This window comes from Symphodus melops (assembly GCF_947650265.1).
Source record: "Symphodus melops genome assembly, chromosome: 11".
Lineage (NCBI taxonomy): Eukaryota > Metazoa > Chordata > Actinopteri > Labriformes > Labridae > Symphodus > Symphodus melops.
This window is the reverse complement of record NC_136701.1, coordinates 20,871,280-20,888,433: the sequence shown is the minus strand read 5'-3', so window position 1 is coordinate 20,888,433 and position 17,154 is coordinate 20,871,280. Positions and strand designations below refer to the sequence as shown.

General features: G+C 40.4%; 2 protein-coding genes across 7 annotated transcripts in view; one reads left to right on the top strand and one right to left on the bottom strand.

Moving 5' to 3' along the window:
* Nucleotides 1-793: 793 nt before the first annotated feature.
* On the bottom strand, nt 794-13,813 carry dlg4a (discs, large homolog 4a). 2 transcript variants are annotated; one of them, XM_079356218.1, is made up of 15 exons: nt 13,702-13,813; nt 12,772-12,916; nt 12,134-12,269; nt 11,829-11,985; nt 11,608-11,710; nt 10,653-10,767; nt 8,216-8,407; nt 8,031-8,073; nt 7,911-7,941; nt 6,782-6,829; nt 6,577-6,678; nt 6,213-6,385; nt 5,793-5,905; nt 4,940-5,031; nt 794-4,093 (listed from the first exon to the last, which is right to left on the bottom strand). In XM_079356218.1, the coding sequence occupies exons 2-15, from the start codon at nt 12,887-12,889 to the stop codon at nt 3,987-3,989; spliced, it is 1,530 nt and encodes a 509-aa protein (XP_079212344.1). In that variant the 5' UTR covers nt 12,890-12,916; nt 13,702-13,813; the 3' UTR covers nt 794-3,986. The 2 variants fall into 2 exon arrangements, with proteins under 2 accessions (XP_079212344.1, XP_079212345.1); XM_079356219.1 differs by having other exon boundaries at nt 8,231-8,407.
* The window catches only part of zbtb20 (zinc finger and BTB domain containing 20), an 86,487-nt gene continuing 77,952 nt past the window's right edge, over nt 8,620-17,154 (top strand). The window contains exons 1-3 of one of the 5 annotated variants that reach the window (XM_079356207.1): nt 8,892-9,026; nt 9,402-9,433; nt 9,859-9,938. The gene's annotated coding sequence lies outside the window, so the exon portion shown is untranslated. The other 4 variants (XM_079356209.1, XM_079356211.1, XM_079356210.1 and 1 more) reach the window with 4 other exon arrangements.

The window sequence follows — 17,154 nt, the reverse complement described above, 5'->3', positions numbered from 1 at the left end:
TAATCTGGAATAATTTAGGATATATTGAAGCTTTGAAAGTCAGGACTTTGAATAACTAACTGTCTTGCAGGTTTGATCTTGCTAACACCACAGTAGCCTTCTTAGAGTTAGAGTATGATTTTAAAGCAGCATGACGAAACCCTTGATATTAGAATTGATGTCAAACAGTCTTTTGTGATGTAGTTAATACAGTGTTTTAGTGTTAGCTCACTCTTGACAGAAAATAACAAATCACCAACTCTAGTGAACATCTCATTTATATGAAAACAAAAACAAAGGTTGTTTGCGGTCAAATCTTACATTCTGTCTTTTGGTACATACTATGTTTTGTGTCTGTACTTTTTCATCACAAATCTTGTCTCCAAAAATGGAAAAGATGAAGCATATAGTAGATGCAACAAGCTACCACAGGGAAAGCCACAAACAAGCTGTGGATAATGTACGCGTTCACATGCTTAAGAAGAGGAGAGGGTCCTCACTGTGTGCTTTTCTAAAGAGAAAATGGTTCCCCTGATGAGAGAGGGGGAGGAAGGGGAGCGACGGGCAAATCAGAGCCAGAGCAAGTACTGAATGTGCAAATGCAGCTTCGAGGAGCTTGTGTAAGCCACGAAAAATGGACAATGAGTGCCCTCTGCTGGTCAAAGTGTTGTTTCTTGACACCCCCCCCTCCCCCCACCCACCCACACACACACACACACACACACACACACACATATACACGCACACACACACACACACACACACACACACACACACACACAAAGCAAACAAATAAACAAGACTGTCGAGACCATTTTCAGAAAGCATTTTTAAATTCATTTTATTATTTTATAGCTGATTTACAACAAGCGCTTCACTGAACTGGAACATTTTATTTTGCTTGATATTGTCATTGTTAAATATATTTTTCTGCATCAGTTGACTCTGTTGTAACTTTGTAATCAGTCTTTTCTGTAAAAATTCATATATTTTTTATAAGGAATATCACACTATGATACGGATGGCTGAGAGAGAGAGATTAAGAAATACATTGAACCCTCAAATAAAGAAATTGAAAACATATTACTCCATTCATGGATGTGTTGTCATGTGTTGTTTCTGTGGTTCTCTCAATGTGTAAATGTAAATGGATGTGCTGATATCTTCGTGTGTCTGAGTGTGTGTGTGTGTGTCTGTGTGCAGATGTTGTTTTTCTGTGTTTGAGCAGTTATACTGGGCTGTGGCTCGGATGGATTCTGTACTTGCATCAGTTCAGCAGTGTGCACACCTGAACCTAAAGCCACACAACACTCCAACATCTCACCATTTATATTTACAGCATTCCTGGCCAGGACCCCGAAGCTCTCTCCATGTGAAAAATAAAATATACAGACTTGAGATGGAACCGGTGACATCTCTAATTAAAGAACACAAACTGAAATTGATATTTGTCATTCACAAGCTTGAGAAGCAAGTGAGCAAAAAGGAAACAAACAATAAATATGAAGGGTCACTTCCATCAATACTTCCACCTTGACTCTTATAATTCAGAACAAATTATAAGTAAATACAAACACATGCTTTGAAAACCTTGTGAATTCATTTGCTTTAGCTCATCACTTTATCTTGTTGATACCTGTGGCATGAAATGCCGTCAGTGCAAACTTTATAAATACTGTTTTAATCTTTGACACTCAAGTAAAACCTTCTTCATTGCATAACATCATAGCAGTATTGCACTACGTCTCCACATACGTGTCTCACTCTCTCGCTCTCACGCACGCACATACACACACCGCCCATTTATGTATTATACATTATCACCAGCAATAGATGCTATAAAGGATAGATATTTTTCATATAGTATCATTTATATTTCAGGTCATTCGTTACACACACACACACACACACACACACACACACAAGCATCAAACGCAGTCGCACACACACAGCTGTATTGTACATGTGTTTCAGTTCAACATACACAAGAACAAGTCATATATGTCAGTTGAACGCTGTGAGGTCTGCTTTACATCGGTGTGAACGCTTCAGTTATTTCTGTGTAGCTTTTTGCTGCAACAATAAAATGGGAACGTGAGTAAATCCAACAACCGAGCTGCAATATTACCCAAAGAAATCCATGGAATATTGTCTGGGGATGTTGATTTTTACAGACTTAGTCCCGTTAGAAATTGTTATAAAAAAGATATATATATATATATATTTATATTCCTATTTATATTTATATCTATATATATAGGCATTTTATTTGTTCAACATGATTTAGCTTTAACTGGTGCGGACACAAGAGGGAGAAAGAAGCAGAGAAACAGTGGAAGAGAGAGAATAAAAGAAGACCTAATCCTCCAACACAGAGGAGTTTCCACACATCTGCGCACACACACGAGACCCACGTGCACATACACGCACCAGACACGCAAGCACACACAGACACACGCACACACACACACGCAATGGCTTCTTTTTTGTTTGTTTTTGTTACTGCGGCCAGTGGAAACAGTGTGTACGTCTGCGGCTGAGGGATTCTTCTGGAAGAGTGATCTGTGAGTTCTGCTGTTTGTGCCGAGAGATAACATTCATTCTGAATGCTGACAAGCAGCCCAGAACAGCCAGTCCCTCCTTCTGTACAGGAGTGTGCTAGGTTACAGCAGAGGATACAACTCTACGTGTTTGTGTGTGTGTGTGTGTGTGTGTGGATGGGTGTGAGAGTGGGTGGGTGCGTGAGTGTGTGCATAAGAGAGCAGAGGCCAAAGTGTCGGAGCAGTTACTGTGCTCAGGACCGGCCTCTCATGACCTTTTCTCATGAAGGTGTCTCACTTCTTTTCTTCCTTCATGCTAAAAAAACCCCTCTCCACTATATGAAGGTGGAGTCCCCACCCAAATTATTCACCTTTCTTCTCTTTTTTCTTTTTTTTTTTCGTCAGATTTTTCCCTCGTTTTCACTCCCGTCACCATTGTCTTTGAGGATGCATGCACAAATTCAGCATATGAGTTTTTATCATTATAATTATTTAAACTGCCTCTAAATAATGCCTGGCGATATTCAACATGAGTGATTGAGCAAATGTCCGTCTCCATCGCTGAGGTGATCTCAAAAAGGTCTTACTACTGAGAAATGAATCCGCGTCAAAAGGGACTCTGCGGGATCTGGACGCCTCTTTCTCGGTCTTCCTCCGTCCCTGTCCTGAAACAAGGCAGCGCTGACAGGAGGAGGAGGATGAGGAGAAAAAGCCAGGAGGTGATATAAAAAGAGGGGCCAGAGTCTTTTGGGGCACCTCCATGTCAGACATAAGTGGCTGGAGGTGTTCAAGAAAGACATGAGACTCGAGAGGGCTGAGGAGGGTGAGGTGGTTTTATACTACCTCCGCTCACCCTCTTTCTAGCCCTGTTAAGGTATAAGATATATCAAGGCTTGTTGAGATCCAGGTGAGATGGCCTGCAGTTCACACCTTGCATTAGAATGCATCTGAGATCCTTCAAATAATAGCAGAAGATTGGATTTTGATCTGTTTGGTGTCGGGGGGAAAAAAAGCACACCCAAAGTTGAGCTTAAACTGCTTTGTTAAGGACATTTGCATCCTCAGTTTTTAAGCACTAACAGATGTATTTAAAGCTGTCCTTGAAGCCAAGATGCATTTTAATGCCAAGTGTAAACGGGGCCTCAACACTCAATCCTGGCTCATTAAAGTAGAACATTAATTAAGTCTTTCTCTCAGTCTCTTTCTGTCTAATTACTGCGTCCGCATCCGTCTCAGAGTCTCTGTTTTGGTATCCTTCTTTTCCTCGCCGTGTCACTTCCCGTGTTTGTCTTAGTATGTATTAGTCTCTCTGTGTCATTCCCAGTGATTGCCTAAGCACTGACTTTGCTGGAGGACAGACAGGCGGGCAGGCAGGCGAGGCTGGCTCCGCTGTGAGGGTGAAGGGTGGTGTGTCAATCGGTGGTTGTGAGGAGGAAAAGGAGGGGGGTGGGGTTGGCGGGCGCAGCATCACAGCCTCTCCCGAGTGGGAATCCAGATGTAAGGCCCTGATTGCTCCTCGATCACTGTCTTTACTTTGTGATAGACCTCTTCAAAGCTGTCCCCTTCCACGACAGCTGCAGGATGGAGAGAAAACAATGAGGAAAACAACAAAGAGCCAAAGACCAAATGACACAGACAAAGGAAAAAAGATAAAGAATAAGAAGAGAGACAAAACGGAGTTTCCTTCCGATGCGTTTGCAAGTAAATGTGAGCAAATAATACATTATGATTCCAATTTAATTATATGCATACATTTACAAAATTGTGTGAATCACAGTGTTTACAAAAGGCAAAGCCACCCATTATGTATGTATTTTTTTGCAAGATCGCCCACGTATTTATTCAGCCTCACACAGCAGTTGAATAAATGTCACAAATGACAGCTGTTCCCCGTTTGTTTTAAATCGTAGACACCACTGGATTTGTGAGGAAGCCAGACATTCATATTCAGTAGACTGCTGAGATTTGCCCTAAAAATGTCTCTTAAATGTTAAAATGCCCCAAGTCCTCCCAGAAGGCTTTTCTTTTCGTTCTTAACGAATGCAGCAAGAACATGGAAAAGTTTGGTTTGTCTTTGTGCAGACGGCCTGCTTGATCTTTTGTTATTTGTTTAAGACATAGAATGCAAGAAAAAAAAGAGGACATGTAAATTGAAAAACGTTTACAACAACCAAGCACCGGTGGTTTGCTTCTTTAATCTATCATCTATCTATCATCATAAAATCAAGGCCTTATTATAAAAAACTTCTTCATATCAAATAGAACAATTGGTCAACCATGTTTATCAGCTCAGGTTTACTGTCTGATGCTGCCATTAAACCATTAAGGAGAGTAAATGACAGCAGGTTAGCATCCTGTGCAGACGGGACAGGATATAACTTTGCTATATAAACATAATGTCTGAATGTTTCTGAACTCACCTGAGAAACACTCTAAGAAGTCTTGCTCTAGTTTGAGGGCTCGGTCCATCCCTTTCCTGGCCTGCTCCTCTGTCAGGCGGGTGTTGATCTCTCTGTATACATCAGCACAGAAACGTCACTTATTTTCCTTTGCACATTCATAGTTGACAAAGATACAGTGATATAGTTATTAATCATAGCTTTAATTGGTACAGCACTTTTAAAAACAGGAGTTTATAAAATGCTTTGGCAAAGATGCAGAGGCATACACAAGAACTCACAGCAAAAAACAACAGCATCAGACATACAAAACCAGAGCAACATACTAAGCCATACATCAGGAGAACAAATACATTAACCCATCTACATGAACTAAGACAAAGAGGATCAAAGATGAAAGAAGATATGGGCAATTAAAAGAGACGGAAACAATAAGAAAAACAAACAATGAGAGGCGAAAACAAGGGGTTGGGGTGTATCTCTAAAAGAGTGTTTTAGGAAATGATTTAAAAGAAGTGACAGATTCTGCAGGTCGTGCCAAAGTCAAGGGGCCATGATGGTGAATCAAGATCAACTTTAGTTTCGAGCCTTGACTTTGTTGTCCTGACTCGTGTAGTACAACTATCAAATTTCTGAATATGAATATTATCACAATAAAAGGGACACTCTAAACAGATTTTCCTTCAAGTCCGCCTCACTGCGTCACCACTTTACGACTCCTTAACAGTGATGAATCATTGTATGATTGATCTTCCTCCAGGTCCACTTTCTCTACGGGGAATCACATCTTGAGTTTCCCTGCAATTCCCACCCCAAGCTTAATTCTACTACTGTTTTAAAAACAAACATTTAAAAACAGTTTAACAATACTTACAGGACATTCTCCAGTGATTTTGGCCGGACAAAGATGGCGATGGGATGAAGCTGAGCTGCTTGTAGTCTGCGCACAGCATTGGCTGACACGTCCAGGATGCAGTGTTTCCCCTGCTGCTCGTGCACACATGTAATGAAAGGATAAGGATTACTTGTTATCTACGAGGATTTTAGTCACATCTTCTTGAATTAAGAACATCAGTGGTTGTTAAATCGACGTGTATCCCGAAATATAACAGCGTCTAAGCTTTATTTCTGATCATTGATTAGTTTTTTAAACTTTTTTGCTTGTTTGCATAATTTAAGTACAGATAATTACTTATTAGAAAATGCGAAGCGGGATTTTGAAAACATATTCGAAATAATTCTAACATTGTTATTAATTCTATATTATATCCCGCTAATATGTGATGCTGTGTACCTGTTCAGCCACCTCCCGAACACTCTGGACGCTTGTGCCATACAGGTGACTGTTGTACTGGCCGGCTTCGATAAACCGATGGCTCTGGATATCCTTCTCCATCTGTTCCCGTGACGACACAAAGTGATAGTCCCGCCCATCCACCTCATACTCCCTCTTAGGCCGCGTTGTGTCTGTCAGGCAAAGAACAGAGTAATAAAAGCAGCACTGACACTCGAACCCCGCTTTTAATCTCAAAATCAAAACAATTACTCCCCTGAGAGGGTTGTATAATGCAGACATCAACCAAAAATGGCTACAGGTGGCAGGGGTGACATCAAATGAAAACCAGCGAAGCTCTATGAGCGACAGCATAATTACTTACGGGGAACACAAGATCCAAACTTATCAGGGAACTCAGACAACAGGTCATCATTTATCCTGTCTTTGACGGGACCCAGAATGATGATGGGCCTCGCATAATGAACTGGAGAGAAAGGGGGAAGAGTCGAAGCGTTCAGAGAGGGGAAATAAAAACAAAATGAACTCCAATATGAGATTCTCTATAATGGACTTCTTTATAACCTTACCTTCAACTTGGGTGACAGTTTCATAACTGTGTGAGGTTTTATCTCTCCCTGAGGACAGAACACAGACACATTCAGCCCAGGTTTCTTTTTGCTATTATAATGACAGCTGGGTTTTATCGTTCGCCATGTTTGCATTTATTTGAGAGTAGAGTTGTTCCAATTCCAGTAACTGAAATATTAGTCCCGGATATACCTCGGCTAATGCCAAAAAAGCTTTATCAGGTATTTTCAGGTAGGACTGTCAACATAACGCTCCAATATCATTATTAACTACCCCCCTGAAAAGAATCCACTGTTTTATTCTACTTTAAAACATTCTCATGCACACCAAGAACAATATCTAATGTAGTTTCAACAAGCAACTACTTTCTTAGAGAAGCACAGAAACACTGATTCAAGGTAAATTATTACTTTGATTATTAACATGTGATGGTACTTGAAGGTTTCGGAGTAATGTTTTTTTTTTTTATCACACACTTAATGGCTATGTATAACTGAGGATAAAATGATTAACAGCTGTGAAGGACATGTGCTGTTATTGCACTAGTGTCAGAAAGGTTCTTCAATACGGCCAGTGCCTGAGTCTAAATAATGAGATTGGTATTTAGAAGAAAAATTGTATCAGACTACTAATATTTCAATTGTTCCATCAGATGTGGTTATAACAAAAGGAGGGTAAACACATGACTGTGTTTGAGGTGAGGCCCGCTTTGGCTTACAGTCAAGAGGAAATGTCAACAATAAGTGCTTGTGTTCACATTTGGCAGTGTGTCTAATGTCCACAAACTGGTGGTGAGGTTAAAGTTAGAGACGGTGCTGCGCTGCGGCTGCGGATATTGGCAGTTACAAGATGCGCTGCTACTTGCACCTTCAATTGAGTGATTCATCTTCCCATGAATACACAGAACAGGATCCCACAGAGTGTGCCTGGCTACTATGCACATACAGAAACATTTACATGAAGTCTATGTAAATAAGATATGTGTGCATGCCAGCGAATTATGGTCCTGCGCTGTTGTGTCAATGCCAATTACTACAGTGTTAATTCTAATCTGTCCAAGTCAGTAACATTTGTAAATGTCAGCCTGCAGTGTCAATACACAGAGCATTTATGCTTCATACTAATTACCCTGAGTGCTCAGGCTGTCTCGACCATGGTCCTGCAAACAGAAAGAGAGCAGAAATTTACACACTGGGAGGCCGTTAAAGAGAGAAACCCATGTTCAGAAAGATGTGTAAAGAAACATACCCTCTCTTTGGTGTTAACACGAGACCATTCTTTCCTTTCAATCCTGTTAAGGTGAGGTGGTATAAAAAAACATTGACAATCACTCTACAATGGCTCATAAACTTTCCACAATAAGTTATTTGATTTTTCTTCTTTAATCAATTTTTGAAATAAAATGAAAGGTGGGTCACCCCACCCGCACTCACAGCGTCAAGTCTGACCTTTGCTTGCTCGGGATGAAGCCAACCTCTTCAGCCTCATTCTGGGGGCTGACCTTACGGGCCTGCCACCACTCCTCGTCTCCACAGTCCAACACATGCAGCACATCCCCAAACTTGAATCCAAGTGCCTGACTGAGGAAGCCACAGTCTGCAGTCTTATCATAGTCAAAAAGGGCCCTGACAGATGAAAGAATTAGAAACGAAACGTCAATAAATGAAGAACTTTTTAAGATATGATATGTGGCAGCATTTTAATCAATCCTCATGTACTTTTTTTTCTTCTTTTTAAGAATTCCAAGATTAAGACAGTTTAAAAATACAAAACATAAACTACATACTGTAACTACTTTTACAGTGCTTCTTGCAATGTAAGTTTCTTAGGTAAAAGTATGTGTATAGGTTGCCCTAATTGGAAAGCTAGATACCTTTGTTTCTGAAATAATAATATCGTTGCAACCAGGCAGATGTAATGTGGCAATGAATCTGATAAATTGAGAGAAACCCAGGGAGAATCCATGAAGATAAAAGAAAACCTGAGACAAGAGCATTCTGCAACATAACTATTGATGTAGTACTGTTTCTAGCCAGTAGTGGCAGCCCTGAGCACTATGCATGAGAGCAGAGCAGCTGAGGGAAGAAGAAATAAAATCTAAGGTACACATCTTCAAGACTGCGCGTTTTGTTAGCTTATTATTTTGGCACAAAACAATACCGCCGAACCGTCGTCAAGAAATTATCCTGCCCTGTCGTCGCCTCTACGTTTACTTTGTAGCAAGGCATCAGCTACCTGTAACAGGTACTTTTGATAGACCATGACAGGAAAGTAATCCTGTTTGTACGGAATCACAAAACTATGTCAGGGACAGTTTTTAAAATCCATTAACTGTATTTATACAATTTAACTGTATATTTGTCAGAAGAGAGAACTTCAAATGCAGCGATGTTAACATTACTGTTCAGAGGTAGACGCGCTTACCCGTGTAACCATGGTAACGGTAAACTTGGAAAATCGAGGTTGTGTGGTGGCAGTTACATTACTTCGGTAAAGTTAGAAAGATATTAAGTGATTCGGTTTTCCCGAAGTAGTTAACTTAACACCAATTCAAATGCTGATAGTGTCATGAACAGTCTTTTTTTTTTTTAAATGCAATTATGACTTTGCCACAAACAGAGGCCACAGAAGAAGCTGGATGGATATGAAAGGTATTTAAAAAAAGTGCGAGGAAGGTAAAACAAAATGCAGTGGCGAATCTAGAGTCTGTTGGGGCCTTCGGCAGAAATGAATTGTGAGCCTCTCCGACACTGTCTGCAAGTGTCTCAACTCTATAACACTTTCTTTAATCATTTCTTTTAATTTTTATACTGGGACTTTTATTAAGCAGGGTAAGGACAGGACCCACTGAGGGAGGTTTCCAACTGTCAGTGTGAAATGTGCGTGCTACTGTGGTTTAAAGTTTATCAGCCCTTGGGGGACCGACTGCTGGCGGGGGGGGCCCAATCAGTTGCCCATTGACAAGCTGACAAAATAGCAGAGGATAACTAACGATTGGGATTACATAAATATATTTTTCATGTTTTAAACTGTGTTGGCACTACGTGAGCTGTGTTGCTTTCTGCTCTTCTAACAGGTGTATAAAAAACCAGAAACTTCCACTGGCTCTGAAGGAGATTTTCACCAAAGAAAGTCCAGTAAGAAGTTCATCCAAAGGTAAGAAACATTTTCTGTTTACTCTGTGCTGTGCCATGGTTTTGTTGTTGGAAAGGTTGTGTCATTGTGTCCGTTTTGATTGGTTGATGGTCCGAGTGGTGTTTTCTCTTTGATATTGTAGTTGTTTTACAGTAGAGCTGTTCATGGCGCTGAAACATTGTTGATCTACTATAAGTGAGTAATGTCACTGATTTTGCACAGACCATTTGAGCGTGAGAAGCTATTTACAGTGCACTGCCGTCATAGCTGTGAATGTTGGGCATGATGAGGACTTGCGTTTGTATGATAAGCACAGAATCTCTTCCTGTAAACTGTGGTGAATACAGCATCTTATATAGCGTGTAAGAAATCTAAAATGGATGCAAAATTGCTCAAAATATTGATGCGCTGTGCTGTGCACTTACTCATTTGATGGACGTCATAGTTAAGAAACATACTGGTGTTTGAAGTATCTTGTGAGTGAAAGTAATTGCTTAAATATACTGCTGTTCACTCCAGTAGCTGTTGCCTTTAGTCTTTGTCAGGCAGGGCAACCAATCAGTTTAGTCTCGCATAGAATAAGCACACGCCTTAGTCATTTAATTTCTCTACATGTTGTACTTTTTAAACATTTGGTGTGCTCATAGTGTTTATCCAGGCCTGTCTTGAAGTTTGTTCATTGAGCAAACTTCAAGTAGTACTATTATGATGCTAATTCTTTCTTTTCAGTGTGACCTGATGTAGAAGCCTCTCTTTGGGTTGCTCCTTAGCGTTGTGGTCCCAGAGCCCATGCTGCTGTTCATCAGTTGTTCTCTCAAGTCATGGATCTTGGCCTCAAAACGGCTGTACTCTAAAACAGAGAAAAAGAAACACATTAAACGTCTGGAAGTGATAAGAATGCTTCAATCCAATTTACAGCAACAGTATCAACAGTATCAATCTTTTTCGTAAATTACTTCAATATCTGACCCGATATCAATACAAAATCGGCTCTCTCCCATCTCTAGTTATTTTTCCACTTTAAATAGTAGTTTCAAGGTCCATCTGATAATAAAACAACTTTCAACAGGGAGAATGGAGAACAATGTCTCTCCCATTTCAGAGCGCCCTTGTAAACTGTTTTAAGCACTAACTTTGGGAGCTCGCCGCGGTTCTCTCGTGAGTAGTGAGTACGGCTTTACTTGCCAATAGATCTCACTTTTTACCTTGAGGCCCCGTTTGTATTTTCCTTTCTAATGTTCTGGAAGAGATAGTCGACAAGTGTCGATTAGGGAAACGCTTGATTTCCTTTCACTTTTCTCCCTCAACAGAGACATCTAGTTCGTTTTGGAAGTGGAGGTAATGGCACATTTAATATCCACATCTGGATCAACAAAATGTTGTGCTTTGACTTTATTTCGCTCACTGCAAACCGTTTAGTATTGAGCCTGACTGTTGAGTTAATAGCTCTTTAATACAAAACACCACCTTCCCTTTTGGACACCTTAAATATAACATCCCCATTTTATAATGTGTGGAAGGTGAAACTGAAGTTTACAGAGCAAAGGACAAAATATTGAACAGATGCAGTGTGAACAGCGACTGCCTGACCGTACATGTTAATAAGTGACATCTAATGCTCGGACCGTGTGCTTGGACACAGTGTATGTTAATATTGTTTTGGAAGGCAACAAAGTCCGTGTTTCTTTACCATCGGGCCTGTACTGAGCGATGATGGTCACCGTCTGTCCGGCGTTCTTCAGTGCTGCCGCTGCTTGTTCATGTGTGGCCATACGCAGGTCCACGCCGTTCACCTGACACACACACACGCAGCATAAAAGCATTACCTACTAAAACTGAAACGTGCACTAAATGCCTCATTAATGTGTGTGTGTGTGTGTGACTGCTTTGTGAAGTTAAACAATGTTTTACACTGAGGATCTGATCGCCCTTGTGCAGCTCTCCGCTGAGGTCAGCCGGTCCCCCTGCCAGAATGAAAGAGATAAAGATGCCTTCTCCGTCCTCTCCTCCAACAATGTTAAATCCCAAACCCGTGGAGCCTCTGTGAATCAAAACTCTGCGAGGATCCCTGGACAAAAGACGGAGGAGCGATTATTAATACAACAGCCATGTCATCAGTAATCCTAAAATACAAATACCGCTAATCCTACTAAAACAAATACCTCGTACTTCTGATCAAAATCTGTGTGAAGATTGTCTTTAGCATTAATGCTCACCTGGGGATATCATCATCTCCCATCATGCCATGCAGAACAGGAGAAAATCGACTAGGTGATGTGGGAGTGAGGGCTTGTGGGTAATCTGATCCTAGATAGTTGGGGTGACTGAGTTCAGTATCCATATGAGAATATGCTGAAAAGAAAAAAACATGGAACCATAGGTTACAGCATATATGCATTTACCCGAGGAATGTAAGGTCTGAACACGGCTTAAAGAGGACTTTTCAGCCAAACAATGCAATTGAGGAATATATTCATCAATTAAACTTGAAAAAAAAAATAAAAAAATTACAATAACAATAAATATGTTTTCATGTTTAGTTTGAGTTGCTTCAAGGACAGACTTTCAACAAGCAGTTTTTTGGGGTCAATAAGTTTAGTGGGTTTGTGAAGAGTAAAACTTTGAATTTATTCACCATCGCTTTGAATTATTTCAGAACTTCCACAGTCATCTTTAGTAGTTATGTAGGAAGAAGGCATGATCGCAACTCAACATTTCTCTGTGTGCTACAATTCAACAAATACATCATTAAAAGTAAAGTACATTTTCTGAGGATGTGTTCTTTTTTTGTTAAGCCGCGTAGAAATAGCAATTCAGAATCCAAATAAACACTGCTGAAATATTTTCTCCTTACTGCTGGTGAGGTCTGGGGGGTTGTAGGAGTTGGTCAGGTACAAGTTGTTGGGCTTGGCCACCCTGAGGTACACCACCTCGGCTGTGTTCTTCAGAGCCCCCACTGCGTCCTCATGCATCACGTCCTCCAGACACACGTTGTTGACCTGTTATTTGAGAGGAGCGGGGAACGCATCAGGATCTCCCACCGCATACTGCAAAGCTCTAAATGTCAACACTGGATCCCGCCCACCCTACAGTAACTAACACATTTTTTATATATTTCTGATAAATGTGACTGTGTCAAAGATGGGATGGGGATTAACTTGGCTTCATCAGGAATTATTTTCTCACTCTAGATGTATAAGAGAAATGATCATTAGCATTTTTGACATTGTATATATTGCGTACTTGAATAAAAGTATCTCAAATCTTTCAATACAATAATTCTGTAGTATCTAAAGACTTCAGTCATAATTATCTAAGAGCACTGTGCCACATGATTGATCATCATTGTGTTTGTAAATGTAGTTTTGAAATATTCATAGATATGTAGAACATATTCATTTTGCCGTGTTCCACATGAACTTTTAGAGGTGAAGCATTTGCTCAGACACCATTTAGTAGAAACAAAGCACCATTTTGAGGTTGCTGGTGTTGAGCACACCATCAGCTGCTTTGTAACACTGTCTCTATTCTCCAGCAGATGGCAGGATTGCTGCTTCAGTGTCCTTGCAGTCAGTCCTACAGCTGAACATTGATCCCATCCTACACACCTATTACCATTTCAATGAAAGTCATTTAAGGCGAGGAAAATTACAGCTGTAATTTATTTTGGCTGTTGATGCATCAATGCTGCTAATATATGCACGACGTGTAAGTGTGTAAATGTCTGTCTGTGTGCTTGAATTGTCAGTCACAGATTATCATTCACGTGTTTATGTGTTATTACATTTGAGTGACCGACTGCTAAGATCTTGTCCCCAATTTGCAGACGACCGTCTTTATGAGCCGCGCCACCTTCAATGATCTTGGTGACATAGATACTGTTATCTCCTGGTATATGCTGGTTTCCCACCCCTCCAGCAATGCTGAAACCTAATCCTGTAAAGGGGAGTGATGAGAGAGGCAGAGAGTGAGCAAAGAGGGTATGGGTTAACACGGAGCAGATTTTGTTAAATCCAGAGGGCAAAGCTTAGCTGGGTATAAAGAATCCCTGAGCCCACACAGAAAGCGGTTATTGCTGTACAACGATCCACACTTCCTCATACCTTTAGGCCCTTTGATGAGTTTGATTTCAGTGACTTTCTCTGCTGCTGGTTTTCTGCGGAGAACATAAAGGCGTACGATAGCACCGGCCTCCTTAAGAGCCTCGACAGCTTGGCTGTGTGTCACCTCTCTCACGTCAACGTCATTCACAAATAGGATGCAGTCGTTCACGCTAAGAATAAAGAGAGGGAAAATACACAACCTGATTTAGTTTTGCTCAATAAATTGGGTGTCAAACTTTCCAAGAGGGCTCAGACGAACTTCAGCCTTAGCTAAATTTGGGATCAGTTACAGACAGCAGACATCTGGCCCTTGCCCGTTCTATCAATGTTTGATATTAAAGTTGGTATTAACACCTCCTATCGATCGAGCAGGAGGGTGCGCTGCAGTAGAGTTCTTTTTGTGTGAACTCTTTAGAAAATTGATGAGGAATTGATCCTCGAAGTGAAACAGTATTCTGTGTGTTAATGAAAAACTGAGTTTCAAGAAAAGAGAATTTAATGGAATAGCTTTTTTCAGTCTCACGGATTGTCTCTTAAAAGGTCTGAACTCTCCACTTATCTCTATTCTATTCACCTGTTAGAAATAGATTTGACTGGACATGAAATTAAACATTTTTAACACTAAAATATGTCGAAGGGCTGCAACAGTCTAAGTTAAGAAATGAATTTTCACGAAGCGTACATTTGACTGGGAAAATGATCTTCAAGGTTTCTCTTTCTTATTTCTTCTCGTCTTTGCGTCTTTTACTTCTCTTGAGGCTTTCACGCTTTCACGTGGACCAATCGGCTTTTGCCACAATTCTTATTGAGCCAATCATCTTGCTGCAGTCAACCTTTACAACTGATCGCTGTCCTTCTGCTTCAGATTGTTGTGAATGACAGATCCATGTTTGTAACTTTACATATCCAATAAATTCTGATTATTTCCAGCTGTTTTATATACAGGTGATATGGCGTTTACTCTGCCCTCACAGGGTGTGAAATTTGAAACCCAGATTTCTATCCTACTTTCATCAACCTTAAGAGGTTCTTCAGTCTGATCTGCAAGGATGTATCAAGAAAAGCATGAGCAGCGGCTCTTGAGTCATTCAGTGTGTTGAAATAAGCATAAAAAGAAAACATCCAAAAAGCATCTGAAAGGCTTTCAAGGAGAAAGATTTTTTTTTTTTTGTATTTCCTCAAGATACTTTGTTTATGTTGCCCTAAGCAGACAGTAAAGAAAAAAAAACCCTCTCCATTCAGGCATATGTAAGTGTTTTCTCCAGGCCTGCTTTCGACTCAGCAGTCTTTCCAGATGGACATTTATAGGTCAACTGTAAAGAAGAGGAAGAGAAAGACGCCTATGCTGCTGCTCAAGCCTGTAATTCATTTGAGAAAAGAAATCCTGGGAGACAGAACATACACTTTATTTCCACACTATAGATGAAATAATATTATTTCTTAATCCTGCTAATATTCAAAACAATAGTCATATATTGCTGTTTTAATCGGCTGCAACAGAATGTCAATTCACCTGACCTTTAATTCAGTGTTTTTTTTTAGTTGTTGATGATGTGATGCTCGTGTTAGTCTTAAACCATCCAATCTTTGCTGTGAGATCGGTGCCTTTTATTCACCGCTGCTCTTCCACTTGCTCCTCTTTTTGAAATCTGCGCAAGTCCGCGTGAATGGCTACGACCTGATCTTGAATCTTAAAAGCATTTTCTTTCTGATGCAACTTTGATGTGGAACAGGTCGGACACTTCCGAGGCTGTAGTTCTGTGGAACAATACTTTGGACTGGAAATGAAGAGTGTGTTCCTGTCCTCTTAAGTGTGTTTGCTTGTAGCAGATGCTCTGGTTGTCTCTAACACTGAATATGAAAGTAAATGTTTTGGGGAGGTTGAGCTGGTTCTAGTGTGAGAGCAGGACTTGTAGTCTTTCTGAAGGTTGAAACATGAATGCACATGCAGCCTGCTGGGTTGTTTCTTGTAGATCAGCGTGTGTGCAGATTCACCTGAGCCGTCCGTCCTGCGCTGCGGCTCCTCCAGGTATGATTTTGGTGATGAAGATGCTGGGGTCGTCTCCCACATGGGGGTTATCTGTTCCTCCTGCTATGCTAAAGCCGAGGCCTGAGTTACCCTGCGGGAGCAAATGTTTTGAACGACTCCTTGTTATTCACGTCAACGTTATTCAGCGTGGAAAAGAGCCGCACAATGTCTCAAACCACATAGAAAAGAAAAGCAAACTTTTTCTCACACTCACTCTCTCCAGTGTGATCTCCTCATACTCGATTTCCCCTTCTGTTCCATTTACCTGTCAGAAGATGTACCGTAGTTAGTCGCTTATAGTGCCAAAGGTAAAACATGATGAAAGCATTTAGATACAAAGTTTTACAACTTGTGTCCAATACAAGCAAAACTAATGAATCAACTGACATATATGTCCAGAAATGATGCTGCTAAATTTGATCTAAAATAAACCGTTGTTCTCTTTTACATACATTGTATGTACCTTTGTGGTACCTGCAGGTTGTTTTAATTTCATCTTCTGGCTGTAAAACTTTGCAACACATGAGTTTTTTTTTTTTTTTTACTTCTACAATTAGGCACGTCTCCGAGGAAGAGGAATCTAAAGAATCCAGGCTTCACTGTTTTTAGTGCTGACCTAGAAAACAACTTCACTTATTGCTGTAGTGGTGCAAAAACACAGCTCTGTGATGTAAGACTTACTCCGAGAAGCCTCATTCTCTCATCCTTTGCAGTTCATGAAAACACATTCAAGGTTTATAGAAATGAGAATCTCATTGTTTCGTGTGTTAAATGTAAAAAAAAAAAAAAAAAAAAAAGGGAATTCCAATTTGAATTAAAAGGATCTCGATGAAAAACTGAAACAATGGGCAAAGACGTACCTGGATGCTTTGGAAATGAATGGATTTACTGGCAATACACACTGAATATACTGTAGGCTGTTGGGTTAGTTCTGTGAGCCTAACATAATACTACAATAAAAGGCAGATTAAACATAATCCTTACATATGGGGAGCCATCGAGTGTGTCAGTGTTCACCACCACTGGAGGAGTGTTTCCCTGGAGGCAGAGACACAATAAACATTATTAAGAAGACTGTGGCAGAAACTGTAAAGATGAGGCAGCT

Bases quoted from the DNA above. Each gene is read 5' to 3' on its own strand.
- dlg4a (XM_079356218.1), bottom strand. From the start codon at position 12,889: ATGCATGAGGACGCAGTGGGGGCTCTGAAGAACACAGCCGAGGTGGTG. The intron at 6,830-7,910 runs GTAATTAGTATG...TTCTGTCCTCAG, and splicing joins AGACAGCCTGAGCACTCAGG to GGAGAGATAAAACCTCACAC. The intron at 5,906-6,212 runs GTACACAGCATC...GTGCACGAGCAG, and splicing joins TTCGGGAGGTGGCTGAACAG to CAGGGGAAACACTGCATCCT.